Genomic DNA, 17,793 nt, shown 5'->3' with positions numbered 1-17,793 from the left:
CCTTCCATTTCTCTTATTGTTGTTCTCTTTTCCATTGATCCCCAGAGCTAGCAATTTTTTCTCTCAATACTTTTAAGTTCTGAGAATTTTGTGTCTTTAGAAGAATTTAGCATATTGGATTCAAAATCCCAGTAATCCTTTTGCCACAAGCCAGGAAGCCACTAAATGCACTTGCCAGAAGTCTGTTGACATTACAATACACTGTGTGTATCTTCACTTATGGAATACTTCCTAAATACCATCTACTCTTCCATAAGTATTCTGATTTAAATAAGTATTACCTTTGTGAAGATGTTCACAAATACTTCCACCACCTGACATGTAGGGAATCCAAGTGTGGTGATGTTTCCATGAAGCCACAACTGTGTTGTCATGGTTCCCCTGGACCATGTACTGGAATGGGCCTGTGATCATCTTCCTGTCACAGCGCCATCTCAAAGAAACGTGGATGGAATCACATTCATAGATGCTTAGTGGCTGCTCTGCATTTGATAAATTCAGGCCCAGGCAACCACTGCCTCCCATGTTAAAAAGGTGTTGGTTTGAAACCCATTTCCATAGCATGTTCTCATTTGTGTGTTGGCAGTCCTTCAGGGTAAGTACAGATTTACCAGCATGAATGCATTTCTTGAGGCTCTCACTTTGGATAATGAATACTCCTTTATCTGTAACAGAAAAACAAAAGATATATGTAAAGTATAATCAACTAGTGCAACAGGATTTGAGTATGAATATCTAGGCTGTGACAAGTCACCAGTATCAATTATTTTTGACAGATCTGTTGCTGATGGGTAAGGTCCAGTTCTTCATTTGTACAAAGCATGAGTTTGTTGGAAAGCATAAAGGAGCTAGTGTGGTGACCTCTAATCCAGTACCTCCTTTCCATATAGCATCAGGGCTATTTGTCAATCACTCAATGGTATTAATAAAGGATGACTTTCACCACAACCCTCAGAGTGAGTGGGGAGGAACATTGGGTGTCCAAAAGCATGGTAAGATTTTAGTGTCCTTCAGACTAATGAAATCCTATCAGGAGCAGCCTTGTTGGATGGGATTGAGAGCAGCAGGTGGATACCCAAGACCCCTCACACCTAAATCCAAGGTAGCTGCATGGCAGCATTAGAAACTAGAGGCTATGCAGAATGTCTGGGAAAATATAGGCATTTTGTGACAGTCCCCTGAGCTCTTCACTGGAGCTGGAAGAAGTACCTTTTCCTGTGGAAAAGCTGATGGGACCCAGCTTGGAAATGCATGTTGGCTACCTACCTGGCTTGCTTCCTGGAAATCATCTTCTGCACAAATATATGAACTTGTTCCTTCACATGTTCTCTTAGATCATAACCATCTCTTGTTTCTTTGGTCTAAGCACAATTTGTATTGAGTACATCATCAGAGTCTAAGAAGTCCTTGATGTTGACTAAACATGTCAGCAGAAGCTTGTTAGGGCCATGGTGGCTGAGCTTGCTTTGGATCAGAATGTATAGTCAGGGTCACAAGCCCATTTGCTTTCATCTTATCTTTTATTTCCTATATATTCAAATTGCCTAAGGAATGTTATCAGATTTGCTTAAAATGGCTGAAGTTTAGGGCTTGTTCGGTTATTCAGCAGGGGCAAGGACAGGCAGAGTCTTTGAGAGATTTTGGAGTGATGCAGAATAAACTTCCTTCTATGTGGGCACGGGAGCAATGATTCCCTTTGCAGAGTTATTTTGCTTTCTCCAAAGTTAATTAGGCTGAGGAGAACTGATTTACAGTAGCCAAAATCACTTAAGAAACTGTTAAAAATTGCCAATATATTAATGAAAGTCATACCTCATTCAATAATTGATAACCTTTCCCAAAGCCTTGTTTGAGGAGTTAAATTAGTTGTCAGAAAATTGCTTTGATCACTATATATCAGAGCCAAAGAGAGGGGAGTGACAATGGGGGGGATCAGAGATTGAATGGTTTTAGGGAGATTTCATTTAGATCAGGAGATTTGTTTTCCTAATGAACGTTGTGTCTCTATGGCTATTAGTAATTGTCATTTAAAAGCAAACCCATCTTTCACCAATAAGATATGGGCTCTTATAATTAACATTCTCTCTCTCTCTCTCTCTCTCTCTCTCTCTCTCTCTCTCTCTCTACCATGTTTTCATAAGTAGAATGTTAGCCTTATTTTCTGCTGTAATCTACTACTTGCATTCTAGCTATCCCAGAGTTCTACTAATTTTTCATTAAATGATAATTGTTTTACTATGCTGACTCTGTAGCTTAGCATCTAATACATATTCAGATCTATCCAGATCTTCAATCTATTGATAGGCCCCAGTTTGGACTGATAACTTGTGGGTGAGAGCTTGGCATTTAGTACACCCAATAGAGACCATTTGTGTGACCATGGCAGAGTGCCTGATTTTTGAGAACTCATTTTTCCTTTACAAAATGGAAATATGTAGAATATTGACCTTGTAGGAATAATAATAGTATTTCATTAAACAACCCAAGCAAAACTCCCCATCAACTACAACAGGAAGTGGGAGCACCTCAGTAAGCATGAATTATTTCCCTTTGGACATCCTTATTTTTAGCCTAACCATCCAGACGCAGTTGGAAAAGCTATAATGTTTTTATGTGAGCATGTTCCAAGAACCTTTATTCTTTCAACATTCACATGGAAGCCTATTGCTTTAGTTTCTGTAACAATGTGGGCAGACTTTTTGGATTTAAACCATCTTGAGATACTATGATATCACTTTTTTATATGATGTCACTTTTTATGGAGGAAAATTATACTGAGTAACCAGATTATTAAAAAATTCCTGTCTAACTTGTTCAAATATATGTGCAATTATAAATTAAGAGTCTTCAGTGGTTGCCTTTCTACATTCCCTATCTGTACAGTCTATATTTCAACTTTTTTAAAATAAAAATAGGAAAAATATATAATATGGATGAACAGTGCATGAAGGGAGGGGTATATGGTCTGTGAATAAGCAGATATAGAAATTACACATCAGTAAGAGTTGGGGCGAAAAAGTAATATTTTAAACTTCCAGATAATTATATGTTAAGAGGAAAAGTGCCCAAACAGATCATGCCAGTGATCATTAACATTCTTTGCCAAACAGAAGATATTAGATAAACCTAATCAATGATGTTCAATTTTGGAGTGCTGTTACATTTCCATGCTGGCTTCCTTGAGGGTGCAGGCTTGGGAAACATTCTCCAGAATTTGTCTTAAACAAGTAACTAATAACTTCTTACCTTTAAGAAGAAACATGGCATTTACAAGCATATCATATCAACAAAATGAACTGAGCCCATTTTCCCATAAAGTTGGACCTGATTCTAGCACTGGTAATTTCCATAAATTCATTGAAGAAAACACAGTTTTCAAATCGACCAAGAGGATACCTGTTAGAGGTACCAATATTCTGATTGCGATTGTGTGCACATATTAGTTGTCCTTAACAAAACTATGATGTGAAAATAGGCCACTAGTCCCTAGTTGTGTGTTGGTGTTGAATTTCAAAAAGGATGAAAATCAAATGTGGGAGGAATCAAGATTGATTATATATGTCAAGGACATCAGTTCTGCTTGAACACTGATTAAGTGATTAATGAAGTACTGCCAGCATTGCTAAATCTCTTTGCAGGAAAATGCTATCATTCTTCCCTTTATAATTATAAGTTTAGGAGGAGAAGGACTGTAACTTGTAAGCTAATTTTCTTCCTTTAAAAACAAAAACAAAAACAAGACAGCGCTTTTATTTCCTGCTTCTGAGTACATTTATTTCAGATTCAGTGAGGTAAGTTACTCTTTTAAAGAGAATGTTGACTTCATCAACCATTGAACTTATATTCAAGTATTTGGTTTTGTTTTCTAATGACTGCATATGAAATATTCATTCATTCCTTTATTCCCTCAACAAGAATTTTTTAGGGCAAGAGGCACTTTGTATAGGGCTAAAGACAGAAGAATTGTTTGCTTGAATCTCCTTTGAAACTCTATTCACTCATTCTGGAATGATGGAAATTTGCCTAGCTAATAAAAAGAAGGAAGTTTTAGCAGTTCTAAAGAAAACATAATTATAATTGTACTCAAAACAATCCCTTAAAAACAAGTAGAGAGGAAAACAGAAACCAACAAAGAAAATAGACCAAAGCTGACTGGCTTGTGAACAGATACTACATATGAAATGGAGAGAAGCCCCTCTAGAATGGGAAGTATGGGCATACACATATGTGCCCATTTTCTAGGGACATTGCAGAAGAGCAGGGCTGGCTGAATATGCAGGAGAGGAAACTAATTTTCCCTATAAACCTAAAACTATAAACATCAGAGCTGAATTGGACTGTAAAGGTTACTTAGTTGAACCACTTTTAGTGGAACCATCCTCCCCCACACCATCCACTTTGTCTTAAGACCCGAGTTTTGAGGATCATAGACAGTTTAGGTGCAGATTTAGTTAACATTTATCTAATCTACTTAAAACTTAGAACAAAATGAACTGTAAGATTGCTGCCAAATTTTTTTTTTCCCAGAGTGGAGGACCAAACTCAAGGCCTTGCACTTGCTAGGCAAGTGCCCTTCTGCCTAGCTAAATCCCCAACTCCAAATATTTTATTTTATTTTGTTGGATGTGGGGCTTGAACTCTGGGCCTGGGTGCTATCTCTGAACTCTTCAGCTCAAGGCTAGTGCTCTTCCACTTGAGCCACAACACCACTTCTGCTGCCGGATATATTAAAGTAGGAGATTTGAAATTTCTAACAACCATCTATTGAGCACCTAAGGTGGCATGTGTTGGGAACCCTCTGTATGGAAAGATGTATATGTCATACTGTTTTCCTGTAAAGAACTCCTGTTCTTGGGCTAAAATATATTTTGGCATAAGTTATATAAGCACAATGGGATTGGAGCTAGACATTAATTTGGTCTAGAAGATCAGAGAATCTTTTTCCACATTTTCTTCCAACAAATAATGGTCAGATGTCTAATGTTCATAACAAGGTAGATATATTGGTTCTGGATAGAAACTTGCCATTGTCACAGTGAATAGTGTGAAGGAGAGATGAAGGAAAGTGATGAAAAATCAGCTCTGGGGTGACATATATGTATATAATTTTGATAGTACATAGTAGTAGAAGATAAAGGTAGCTTGGGATCATTTTATGACCAACTTAAATTTTATTTAAAAATACATTATTCTTTTGATGAAAGAGAGCTTTTGGAACAAGACATGATTAAAGCTATTGGATCAAAGATTAATTGTGGGTAGGGAAATCAAACAAAAACATTTACTGAACACCTACTATGCAGCCAGCTTCATTTTAGATGGTAAAACAATTGAAGACAAGTACCTAGGCTCTTGCCCTGGAGTTCTCATTTAGGTGGGATGAGACAGCATATGTGGACTGGAGGAACAGTCTTGAGACTATTACTAAAATCCAGCAAAAGTAACTGAAGTTATAAGTGCAGTGTTAATATAGGAGAAAAGGAAGTAGTTGTCAACTGTAGCCAGGAGGGAGACATTTCAAAGGGGAAAGATGTGAGAGGATTAAGTGATCAATACAATGTGGTCAATAGAATGCTATGGGCCAGACATGGGTTGAGTGTGTCTTGCAAGGAGTTCATGTGTTGGAAGCTTGATCCTCAGTGCAATGATGTGAAAGGTGCTGAGACCTCTAAAAAGTAGGGTCTATAGGGAAGTAATTAGACCACTGAGAGCCACTGCCTTGGAAAAAATTGCTGTAATTCTTATAGACTCTGGTTTTTTTTCCTGAAAGTATTATTAAAAGCACCTCTTCTTGCTTCTTGTCTTGTCAAGATCTTTCCTCCTTACAATCATGCCCACCAATGTGGTGTCATTTGCCACAGGATACCATTGGAGCTGAGCTAATGCTGGCACCATACTCTAGAACAATGAGCTAAATAAATCTATCTTCTTTATATAACAGGAAACTAATGGGTGAGGAAAAGTTATTGCAATGATTTCTTTGGTACTAGGTAGTCAAATGACTGCCATATACCTTGTCAATTCCCATGGTGCCTTGAGGTCAGAGATTAAATGTAGGGACATTAATGTACTTTGATCTGGACAGTGCCACCTGGAGGCACTTACAGGAAGTGAAGTGTCCCCTGAAGCCCTCTAATTTGATCTCTTTCTGTCACCTCTATCAGCTTCCTGATGTCTTCTACTTTAGATAGCTCTTGCTGAAATGAAGACTTGAAGTGTTAAGTCTCAGTGAAGTGTCTTCTCTTGTAAGAAAAAAAATACTAGAAATAGTAAAACAAAATTCCTAAAGAATTATTTTTATCTTTATAGTAGTATTTTAGGCAATCAAAGCTTTCTGGTATATACCATGGCAAAGTTCCCTAAATCCAACTATATACATACAGTTGGCCTCTGTGCTACTTGATGTTAAGGAAACTGGAAGGAAAAGTTCAAATGGGTAGATTTGTGTCAACTGCAATATTTAAGACAAGCTATTATTGGCTTACAAACAGCAAGCCAATTTCAATCTCCTGCCCCAGTCCTCTGAACGCTCTTCGACCCCATCCATCCTCACATCTCAAGCTCTGCTCACTCTGCAGCCTCTCGTGAGTCAGTCCATTTCCCTGCTGTTCTGAAAGCATTTCCATTATGGCAGGGAAGGGGCTAAAAGGTAGGGGAAGGGCATTTCTGTGTAATGAGTCTGAAGGTGGGCAGCTTCTCTCAGGAGAGTTATCCACCTTTTCCAGCTTCATGAGTTTCAGTTTGCTATGTCTCCTTTTGTGACCAGTGGATTCAATTTGATTGTGATTGTAACTCTGTAACAGGAAGTGGTGAGTCAAGTCCTGTTCATAGCCAAGTGATGCAGAAAATCTGGGTTCTTTATCGGACTTTCCTCACTAATAAATAAGGAATTTCCCATGCTTACAACAAACAACTTGTAAACAGTTTTTGAAAGAGCACACCCACAAGACAGGGAAAAGTATGCCAGTTCTCCCTGAGTCTCTGTATGAAAATGCACACTTTATCTCAAATTATCTGAGTTTGAGTACATGTCTTTTCACCTTGAAACCTTTTGGTTCTTGCCAATTGCCTTCTGCTAAGCACATTTGGAAGAAAAAAAAAAAGCACCTCATATCTGTGCATTTCCTTCTCTTTCCTGTCATAGCATTGCCCTTGATTGGAGCCTTCTTTCTTCACCTGCAGTTTCTGAATCTGGATAATCGCCATCTCCACAGGCCCGTGGGACCCCTCTTGCTAAATCTTTTTACGTGTTCCTTTCTCCTTTCTCTCTAATCTCCCCAAATCACTGCTCCAAGTTCCAGAAGGCTCACAATACTCTGTCACGTGGGGGAAAATTGAAACCCAGCTTAATCAGCTTCTCTGGGCTGCCCTTTGTGAGGCTTCAAATTGCCTGTTACCATCCTCCTGGGTAAGTTAACCCTTTCACACTCTCCTTGCCATTTCCCTGTTCTGGATCTGGTCTCATTCCTTCCTCATTTCCTTATCTTTATCCTGATTTTTCCCCCCATAAGTCTATAGCTTACCAATAAAATTCTAAACTTAATTGAAAACACTTTTATTTCCTCTAGCTTTAAGACTTTCCCCTACCATTTTGCTTTTATTTAACTGAAAAGTACCCAACAGACATTGATGGTATAAAAATCATTATTCACAGTGGTTCTGTTATTATCTTATAGTATGCATTGAAAATCTCCCATCCTTGTCACCAGGCAGCCTCTTACAAAGAGAAAGCTGTGCTGAGACAGAAGAAGGCAGAAGACAGGCATTGTTCAACTTCATTCACAAAGACCTGCATAGTAAAGACCCTAGGCGGGGGAGGGGGGATGTGGGAGATGATACAAAGACTAGGTCACCACAGCAAACAAAACCAGAAAGTGGTTCCTTGGAGCAAAACAGCTCTCAAAATGACAGATATGACATTACTGAGAGCAGAAGTGTTGATGCTGAGCTAGCCACCAGAACTGCTTTGAAAATAAGCCTGTTAGTGAGGGAGACACGGTTCAAAAAGAATTGTACTCATTACTTGATTCATGTAACTGTAACCCTTCTGTATATCAGCTCTACAATAACAATAACAATAAAAGTAAAAAAAAGAAAAGAAGCCTGTTTAAAAATTGACAAGAGCAAGGTAGAAAGTTAAAAAAAAAGTAAACAGAAAAAGAACTTTTAATGGTAGGAATGTTGTTAATCCATGTATTAGTTTGCTAGGTCTGTCATAACAAAGTAGGAGAAATGAAGAGACACAAACAACAGAACTTATTTTCCCTGAATTGCAGAGGTTATGAAATGGGAAGTCCAGCTGTACAGTAGTTGGGTTTGTTCCTGCCTAGGGCAGGGAGAGAAGGAAGGACCTGATGTGAGCTCTTTTCCTTGGCCTTTAGATGGACCACATGTCTGCTCACATCATTTTCTCTCTATGTACTTTTCCTTCTTAGGAGTACACTAGTCTTAAGAGACTGAGGTTATTGTGATCACTTCATTCTAAACCTAAAGATTATATTTCTTAAGTATTAGAGTAGTCAAGACTCCAATACATGAATTTAGAGACAAGGACATAATTCAATTATTATAGTCCCTAAACCTCTTACTTAGATTGGCGAAACAATATGTAGGGTCCAGGGTAAAGTGAAAATGTGTGGCAATGGGTAGACACAAGAAAGCCAAATCAATCTCTTTTTCCTACAGGCCCACAGGGACTGTACTGTGCTTCCCTCACACTCAGTACCTGGATTGGGCATAGATGATGGGCTTCCATTCTCCTCACAGAACATGAAGTGTGGCTGCAGGCTGAATGGCTGCTGCCTTGCCACATCTGAGGTGCCACGTGGTATACACTCCCAAGTCCTCCATCTCTTGCCTCCAAGCCCCAGTGCAATGTGGTTGCCATTGTAGGTAAAAGACAGCAGTGGATATGGGCAAGAGTGGGGAAGGAGACAGCTGAGAACCCATCCTGGTAAGGTGAGGAGGTGAAACCAGGTGGAACTGAGCCCTTGGCCTCCCAGTGCATCACACTTCTGCAAGGTGTTCATTCAAAGATAAAAGTGAAGAAGACACCAAAATCCCAAACCCTAAGCAGGAGGCCCTTCTGAGAATGAGACTCAGAAGGACTATACTGAATAACATGCGTATGAAGACACCTGCTCTTAATTGAACACGTTTAGCACTGTGAGAAAGTAACTGGCAAACTAGAGTACTTCTCTTTGAGTAGAACTGCTTGATGCTAGAAGGTGTCTGCCTTGGTTTCCTTGTTGCCATAATAAAATTCATAGTAGTAATGGCATTATAGGATCCTGATACAGATCACCTCAGTCATGATAATCATTTATCAATGTTAAGACTAAAAGAAGTTTTGACTTTTGATCATAGATGACACCAAAGAGCAGCAAAATAAGACAATGTTTATAGTTAATTAATCACTGACTTTGTTTTTATTTTCATCAAATTGAAATGTCCTCAAGAGCAGGATGCCAAAAGGTAGAAACAGTACAACTTTTTAATTAGCATGTATCTTTGGAACTATGATAGTTTGAAATATATCATAAATCAGAAAATCATGTGGCCATATATGAACGTAGAAACCTCTTATAATAGCAGTTACAGAATTTCTAGTCATAATCTTCCATTTTTTTTCTTGAATGGCTTCATAGCATTTCCCCCTAATGACTTAATATAAAGTCTTATTTTGCCAGTTTTTAATAAGCAATAATATTTCTTTCTCCTTTGATCAATTCAAGGTACAGTGTATTTTCCTAGCTGTGTATTGAAAGATCTCCTGAAAGCCTTCAAGGATAATTTCTGATAGCATATGGAGAGAAGGATCTAGAAATGTTTCAAATATATTACTTTGCTAGACTATTTGGGGATTTGCCACATAGGAATGAGTTTAGTAGAGGCAACACAAAGACTCCACTGTTTCAGAACACTTGAGATAAATAAGAAAATTGTTAGGTCATGACAGAGTGGATAAAAGATTAACTGAGCTATCTATGTGGCTCAACCTTTCTGGTCATTGGCTTAGACCCTGCCTTGTGTAGTATCAGTTATTGTGACAACTGTCAATGGGAAAACAGGCTAGAAGATTAATGACAAAGAATAAAAAGAACTAGGAAAATGGGCAAACAGGAGATAAGTCTCTTGAACTCTTCTTTCTGGACTACTTTTGAACTACAACTCTCTGATTTTAGCCACCAAAGTAGCTAGAATCACAGGCATGAGCCACAGGTGTCCAAACCAGGAAGAGTTTTTTTTTTTTTTTAATGAAGCTTTAGTTTCACTTATTTTATGTGGTCATATATGCTGTGACTTGTGACATAAAATTTGTTTTCATTGTATCTTTCCAGTAAGAGAGTACACACACTGGCCTCCAGTACTAGAACTGTTCTACACAGTTGGTTCCTTGGGTCTTTTGGTACGTGGACTTTCTGTCACCTGCTATCCACTTGCTGCTGTCCACTCCAATATATTGAATCTGGCTACTACCCAAAATAGGTCCATCTCCTAAACTGGGAACTTCTAACTACCATCCTTCTTATCCTGCAGCATATTCCATCTCCTTTCACTAAGTCTAATTATGTATATTTATTGAACCCAAGATTTCCTCGATGCCGCCACGTTCCTGCTTGAACTGACTTAGCTCAATTTCAGCTTTTCAGATGATCTTTTTGCTGCCTTCCAGAGTTACCCTGTTTAAGTCGCAAGCTGACTGCAGCACTCCTAAACTTCCAAGTGACATCTGGTTCCTTTTATCCAAACCATGAAAGTTCTTCTCTGCTGTGTCCATTCATTCAGCTAGACTTGTTTTCTAGAAACAGAGTAACTCCTTGCTTATCTGTCTTCTGTTTTCAAATATAGACGTGTCACAACTTCTTGTCAGATTGTGATCTTACTCTGGGGAACCAGTCCAGCCCCAGGCTCAGCTGAGGCAGCATCCCCTATGTGCCTCACACCTCTCCTAGCACTGACAAGCCATGGGATGACAGAGCACAGGGAATAGCTAGCACACTGTGAGTGGTGTACCAGATACTGCCACTGGGCAATGGCAGGACTCTTTCTAGGGAGTACTGGAAGCTACACATTTGAAATAGAAAAAAATGCAGTGGAAAAAAATGCAGTGTAAGGAGAACCCAGCAGGGATTATCATGCTAAGAAAAAACGTGGTTGTTTTTGTCCATGAGACAGCTCTTAGTGTGCAAGAGGCCTGTTTGCAAAAAGAAACTATTTTTGGGCCCCTTGAAATGCTGTGACCATGTACAACAAATTCCTCAGCTACCTTTAGTAAAGTGAGCCTCTTTCCCTGCACATAGAAAAGCCCAGATGGGAACTTTCAGCACTTTGACTTTTACCATTGCTGGCATGTGATTCTGTGCTTTTCACATAAAATAAGCGTTACCAGGAATGTGCTGTCTCCCTTTTCCTGTAAGGCAACTCCTTGCTTATCCACCAGGAAAATAAGTGACCTTGGTGTGGCTCCAGCTCCCAGGCCATCCCTCCTTTGTATCCTTTCAGTGCTTTCCTCATTCCTGTGTTATGACACACACCATACTCACAGTCTGGTTTGCAACTGTTTGTGTTTCTGCCTCTGCCTCTGCACTCTTGGCTTCTGTGGCCTGGTGCTATACTCATAATTCTAATTGGGGTTGGCTGGCCTGCAGCAGCCATGCTGGCTCTCTTGAGTGGTTCAGTCAAACTAGAAACATGCAGGAGTTAACATTCCAGGGGTGATTCTCAGTAAAGAAGAGAGGAGTCAGTGGATAAGTTCTATAGCGTCCTGTTGCCCAGTGGGTCCCCTGAGATCTACATGGCACCTTTGTGAAATTGAGTCACAGTTGCCTATAGTGTTTTCCTCGCTCCCTTACCTCCATGCTTTCTAGAATTACATCTCAGATAAACTCCAGCATTGTCTCAGGGATTGATTTTGAATGAGCCCAAACCAAGGCAGAGAGATAATCTATCGATGGCTGGACAGACAGTGCATGGCAGCTGGGGCTTTCAGCCACTCACCCCTCTTTGTGTAGGCAGAGGATGTCAAAAGATAACCTCCATTGAATTTCACTTTCTTCTTTTGATAGGACCCCTGCAGTCAGGATGCTAATGGTCAGCACCTCATTTCTCTTGGTCAGTGGTTGTTCAGAGGAACCCTGCTTCCCAGACCATATGGGTCCTCTAGATCAGTAAGGCTTTGGGCTCTGCTTTTGTGCTTTGAAGACACTGAGCTCATGAGCTTACCTACTATATGGCAATACATTTACTGATATTTTTGAGTATAAAAATTATTGACAAATGACTGAACAGCCTGCACAGTTACAATCTACCATTAACTTCCCAAGTCTGGTGTGCTTATAATACATATCAGATCAATCAATAATACATATCAAGTGATTCAGATAAAAAATGTTACATGTATGATTCACTTAGCACTTAACATATCTATTATTAATAGGTATGAAATTAAGCTGAATTTTTTTCAGTTGTTCTGTTCTGGCAAAAGGTGAATCAGTGTAGTACAATGAGCAGTAGTAAACAGAGGCATCATGGCTCACTACCTAGCAGTCAAACCTCAGCTCCTGAATCTGAAGAACATATGGTAGGAGTGCATGATGTTTCAGGTCCTTTCCAATGCTGCGAGTTTGTCTCTTCAGCTTTGCCCAAATAAGAAAAACTTGCATTCAATCCTGTCTAGATGACACTTGGAAGTCCCACTGGTGTGGGTGGCTGTAGTCAGGGAGGGTGTGAGGGCTGACACTCCTCCATCTTGGTCCAATGGCAACTATGTCTACACTGCCTACATCACCTGCAGGGTCCAGGAGGCAGCAGTGCTGTAATTTTATTGTTCCCTTGACTAAGCAAAAGGAGGCCCTCGTTAGTCACTACATCAGGCCAGGATTTGGCTTTGCTACATATAGAAAGGATTAGCCCTTGGCACTCACCCTGGCTCAGAGGATCCCAGCCTGGGTTGAATGACCCAGTTCCAGCTTCTGTCCCAGGAGCTGGGCCCCGTGCCCTCACCAGGTGCTCAGGCAAAACTCAGATGTTAAGGTGTGACATGCCAGCAAGCTCTTAAAAGGGAATGACCTACCTCCTGGTAGCAGACCTGCAAGGGTATAAGCTGTAAGGCGCTGGGAGTGCCTGGAAAAGAACAACTCAAAGGTGCGTGAATGACACCTTGAGAAAGAACAGAGAATGCAGATACAGATCATTCCTCCTTTCACACCTTCTCTCCACATATTTCCCCAAGGGTCAGAGAATAGAGTTACCAGGTGGGATTTTGCTCTGGGACACAAGCAGCCTGAAGCCTGCCTTAATCTGAGGTGATACCCAAAGCTTTCCTCCTTCTTTTTAGGTGTTCCTTTATGAGTCTCACTGTATGTAGTAGGTGCTCATCAGATGCTTGAATCTGGTGTGCACTTGAAGGGAGTGTGTGTGTGTGTGTGTGTGTGTGTGTGTGTGTGAATCCTCATCGGATGTTTGAAACACATTGTTTTGCTTTGAGAATCCAGCAAAGAGTAGCATGACTCCTTGGAGCCGCGGGGGTGGGGGGTGGGGGGGGTTGGTTCTCTTCCCTGAGAGGCTTCGTTAAACTTGTCTTCCCCCCAAGGGCAGAGCAGAGAGGGCGTTTGGGGCCACGAGGGGGCGGGGGGGGGAGGGGAGAGGGCGCTCTCTCTGGCTTTGGGACATCATGGGGCACTTCCCCATCTTTTATCCCGGAGGCGATCCTTCCCGAACAGCTCTGATGGAACCGTCCACCTCCTAACTCAGGCTGCTCCCAGGGGCCTGAAACCCCACCAGCACGCTGGGAAGTTGCCTGCGACCCCAAGCCCCGCCCCTCGTCGTGGCCCGGGACTGAGCCGAGGATGCGCGAGCCTGGGGGAGGATGCGCGAGCCGGGGAGCGGAGTGGGGGGGGGGGGGGAGAAGGAAGACCCTCACCCTGGGGCCGTGCACGTGACCACCTTGATCACTCTGCAGCCCGCCCCAGCTTTGCTCTTCCAGGGCTCTTTGAACCCCTCCCGAGTCGATCTGGGGACACTCACCTCGCCGCTGGAGAACGGGCTCCGGAGTGGTGGCTGTCGCCCCGCTCTGGGCGCAGCCCCGCGGCTCCCCCAGCAGCAGCAGCCGCAGCAGCACCTGGAGCAGCAGCATCGCTAACCACTGGCCCACCCGGCGCTCCCCGTGGCCCACTCCCCGGCCGAAGCAGCGCCCCCAACGCCTCGCGGGAGGCGCGCAGAAGTCCCCTTCACCCAGTCGCTCCACCCTTGGCCCGGATCTGCGACCTGGAGCCCCACTTCACCTCCCCTTGTCCCTACAGTGTGTGGACACTTGGGGCCATGGGCTGGGACCCGGGAAATCGCGGAGTTTTCCCCGCCCTACCCACTCTGGCTTGGGGAGGGAGGAGAAAGAGGGGGTGGACCATCTGCCTGTCCCAGAAATTCTTGCCTTTGGGGGTGGGAAGAAAGGAGGGGTGAGGCTGCGGGGTTCAGACTCCTCTTCCCCGCCCCCTGCCGCTAGCTCCCCCCCACCCCACTTCGCCTTTTTTTTTTTGGCCATAGGCCCACAAATATTTAAGAGGGATCTAACCGAAAACCGGGAAGGGAGGTCTGAAAGCTGGGATTGCAGGGCTGCCGTGGGCAGCCGAGAGTGAAAAGAGCCTTTCCACGATCACAGATCACAGGCATATTCCTCTGCAACATGGAGCACTAGAGACCCCTGGGGTCCGCCCTGAGCTCCTTCCTCCTCGCTCCAGCAAGCTGGAAGCTCTTCCTGCATGGAGCTCCTCGAAGCTGCAAAATAGCCTTCTGTCTTCTTTGTTTTCACCTTCCTAGCAAAATAACTCTCCCTCCACCGTAGCTGAAAGACCCTGCCAAGACAGGCAAAGCGATTTGCTCTAGGGTACTCCATTAAAATGGGCTTCTTCATCTAGTAAGTAGAACAGCCCCAACTAAAATGAAGTCCCAACTGTAGCCCTTCAAATAACCAATACGACACCGGAAGAATATATAGTCAAGGGAGCAGGCTAATATAAAGACCTTTCCTAAACAAGATCTCCGGGAAATAAGTCATTAGAACATAAGCAGAGAGGAGGAAGCATAGGGAACTTAAAAAAGAAAAAAAGAAAGGAAAGAAGAAAAGAAAGGTGGTCTTGGATGACCTGCTCTATCTCTGCTACTTATTTGCAAGTAGCTCTATCCTGGCTACAGAGAAGCACCTAAGGAGGGGGACTGAAGGCCACAGTCAAATGGAAAGAAGAGAAAGTTCAAATGGAAAGAAGAGAAAGTGATGGCCTTGGCTCAGTCCTGCAGGAACCCCAGAGCCCCTCAGAATAAGTGACTGACGTCACTGTTGGCTGAGACTGGTCCTTAATGCCTCTGCCACGTCCTGAGCAGTTAGGAGCTCCAGAAATCCTGAGGCTGGAGGCCACAGGTGCCTGGCATTGCAGGGTAAATAGTAAGGCACTGTCAAGTTGTCTTGGGGAGGTGTTTGAGAAGCACAGGAGTGGGAGACAACTGGGGAAAACATGCTGCACAGAAAGCTCCTGTGCTTGAAAACAGGAGAAAAGGGATGTTTGATTACATACCAGAACACATAGACCTCCACCACAGACCTAGCACCCTTCTCTCTTATGGTCTCAGGATTGAGACTGTATGGGATTTGTTATGGGAATACTTCCAAAGTGGAAGATTTGGTGCCTCTGGTAAGGGCAGGACAGTGAGAATAATGGGGAGAGGGCCAGGAGGAACTGGAGTGGGACAGTGAGAATAAAGGGGAGAGGGCCAGGAGGAACTGGAGTGGACATGGACAGTGAGTGTGTACGGATGGTGAGAACTGGGAAGAAGAAAACCCACAAAAGTTAGAGTGACAGTGTGGTGTGGGAGGCAGCATGCCTGGCTGTGTGCCCTAAACATGAGGTAGTCACTGGGACACTGGGCTACTTCCCACTGCTTGTGGAAACAGGTTGCGTGGAGGAGGGGGCGGCGTCTTGCACCTGCTCTATTAGGGATTTTTATTCTGTTTTTAATGACTGCCTTTCCTGAACCAGAGCAGACAGAATTTAGGGACATGGGGTGGGGGACTCTGCCTAGGAAGGATACGGAGAGGAGAAACAGGCCATATTTCATCTTCAGAGCAATTAGTGTAATGAAGGGAGGCGAGGACAGCTTCCAGGCCTACCAATACCTCATTTCCTATTCAACATTAGCAGATTCAGAAAAGAGTGACTGGTTTTCATGTCTTCCTGAGGCACTGCAGCAGCTTTGAGGTGGAGATCTGTGGCAGAAATATTTTTTTTAGCCTTTGGGAAAATGTACATTACCTTTATGGAGTTCCTGGGTTACCTTTCAGGTTGATGAGGCCGTGTAGTGGAATGTTTAAAAGAGGCCGGTCTGCCATTTGCCAGTTCTATTATTGAGTGTTCTTTAGCCTTTACCTGAATAGAATGGGGAGAAGAATATTTGCTAATGTTTGAATGATGTTCAGAATGTTGTAATAAATAAGAATGCACACAAAATGCTTACTACTGAGTCTTCTATATTGTAAATGCTCACTTGTGGGAGGTGTGAGTTGATTTATGGAAAGGGGTAGGTCAGCAAAGAGCAGAAGCAAAGCTGAGCTTAGAGAAGGACTGCAAATTGCTGCACTACCAGTAATGATTGTGTCCAGTTCCCACCAGGAGCACTGGCATGGGGCTTTGTACATACTCCCATTGTTAGACTGAGTTAGGGCTATTACCTGGGTACGTGTTCCTTGAGGAACCACTCTGTTTTCCTTCTCTTTGAATCTCCAGGCCAGGACACTTTCTGGCATCTGTCAAGGAGTCTGTTCTATGAAGAAAAGGAGAAAAATAGGAAGGGAAGAAGGAGAATGAAAGGAATAGACTGGAGTCATTGGAAACTTGAGAAAAACATTGGAAACCTGAGTTGTGTTGAATGGAAACAGAAAAGAAAATGCAGTGATTTAAAATTCATTTCAGTATGGGTCAAGATTAGGGTCATAACTAACAATTCTTTCTGAGGACTGTATGAATTAAGGTCTCCACAATAAAAGGTGAGACCCTAGTTTGTGGGGAAGATGAACCAAGGAATAATTTATGAATATATGGACAAAGTAAGGAAGCCAAACACCAAACGTCATGGTAAAGCATAAGTTTTCAGCCAGTTCTGGAAGCTTTGTCCATAAGTACACCTATTCCTATGGGGACCAAGAGCAGAAGGGGCTAGAAGAACACAGTAAAAGCTGTGTCCTTGGGATGGGGGACATCTAATAGGACAGAAGACCGACCGTTATTACTGACACTTGCTTAACACAATAAAAGCTCTGTCCTCTCCTGCACTCTGATGGCTTCCCATTGGTCAAATCCAGTGAGAATTCAGGGGCAAAGAAGCTCATTGTAGCCAGCTTCCCAGGGGTATGGAGTTGTAGAGGAAGGAGAAACAGCTGCAGAGGCCAAGAGCACACTCTTCCTCCCAGATGAGGGAGAAGATCCAGTTGCACACATGAGTATCAAAGTCAGAAACAGGGGCTGGGAATATGGCTTAGTGGTAACGTGCTTGCCTCATATACATGAAGCCCTGGGTTCAATTCCAAAGCACCACATATATAGAAAAAGGCAGAAGTGGCGGTGTGGCTCAAATGGTAGAGTGCTAGCCTTGAGCAAAGAAAAGAAGCCAGGGACAGTGCTCAAGCTCTGAGTTCAAGCCCCAGGACTGGCAAAAAAAAAAGTCAGAAACAGGATGATGGCATACAGAGTGTTACTGTTATGTTTTGGTCTTTTGTTTGTGATGCTGACAATGGGACCCAGGGCC

The 17,793-nt window shown here is 42.6% G+C and overlaps 1 protein-coding gene across 2 annotated transcripts in view; it reads right to left on the bottom strand.

Annotated features, from left to right (window-relative positions):
- Pla2r1 (phospholipase A2 receptor 1) overlaps positions 1-14,367 on the bottom strand; it is a 122,004-nt gene extending 107,637 nt beyond the window's left edge. For both annotated transcript variants that reach the window (XM_048345356.1, XM_048345357.1), the window contains exons 1-2: positions 14,029-14,367; positions 282-665 (exon numbers count right to left, since the gene is read on the bottom strand). In XM_048345356.1, coding sequence (XP_048201313.1) covers positions 282-665; positions 14,029-14,137 — 493 coding nt within the window. In that variant the 5' untranslated portion in view covers positions 14,138-14,367. The remainder of the gene's footprint in view (positions 1-281; positions 666-14,028) is intronic.
- Between the last annotated feature and the right edge of the window lie 3,426 nt (positions 14,368-17,793).

This window comes from Perognathus longimembris, chromosome 4, assembly GCF_023159225.1.
Source record: "Perognathus longimembris pacificus isolate PPM17 chromosome 4, ASM2315922v1, whole genome shotgun sequence".
Lineage (NCBI taxonomy): Eukaryota > Metazoa > Chordata > Mammalia > Rodentia > Heteromyidae > Perognathus > Perognathus longimembris.
The sequence above is the reverse complement of the archived record's forward strand: the minus strand, read 5'-3'. Positions and strand labels throughout refer to the sequence as shown.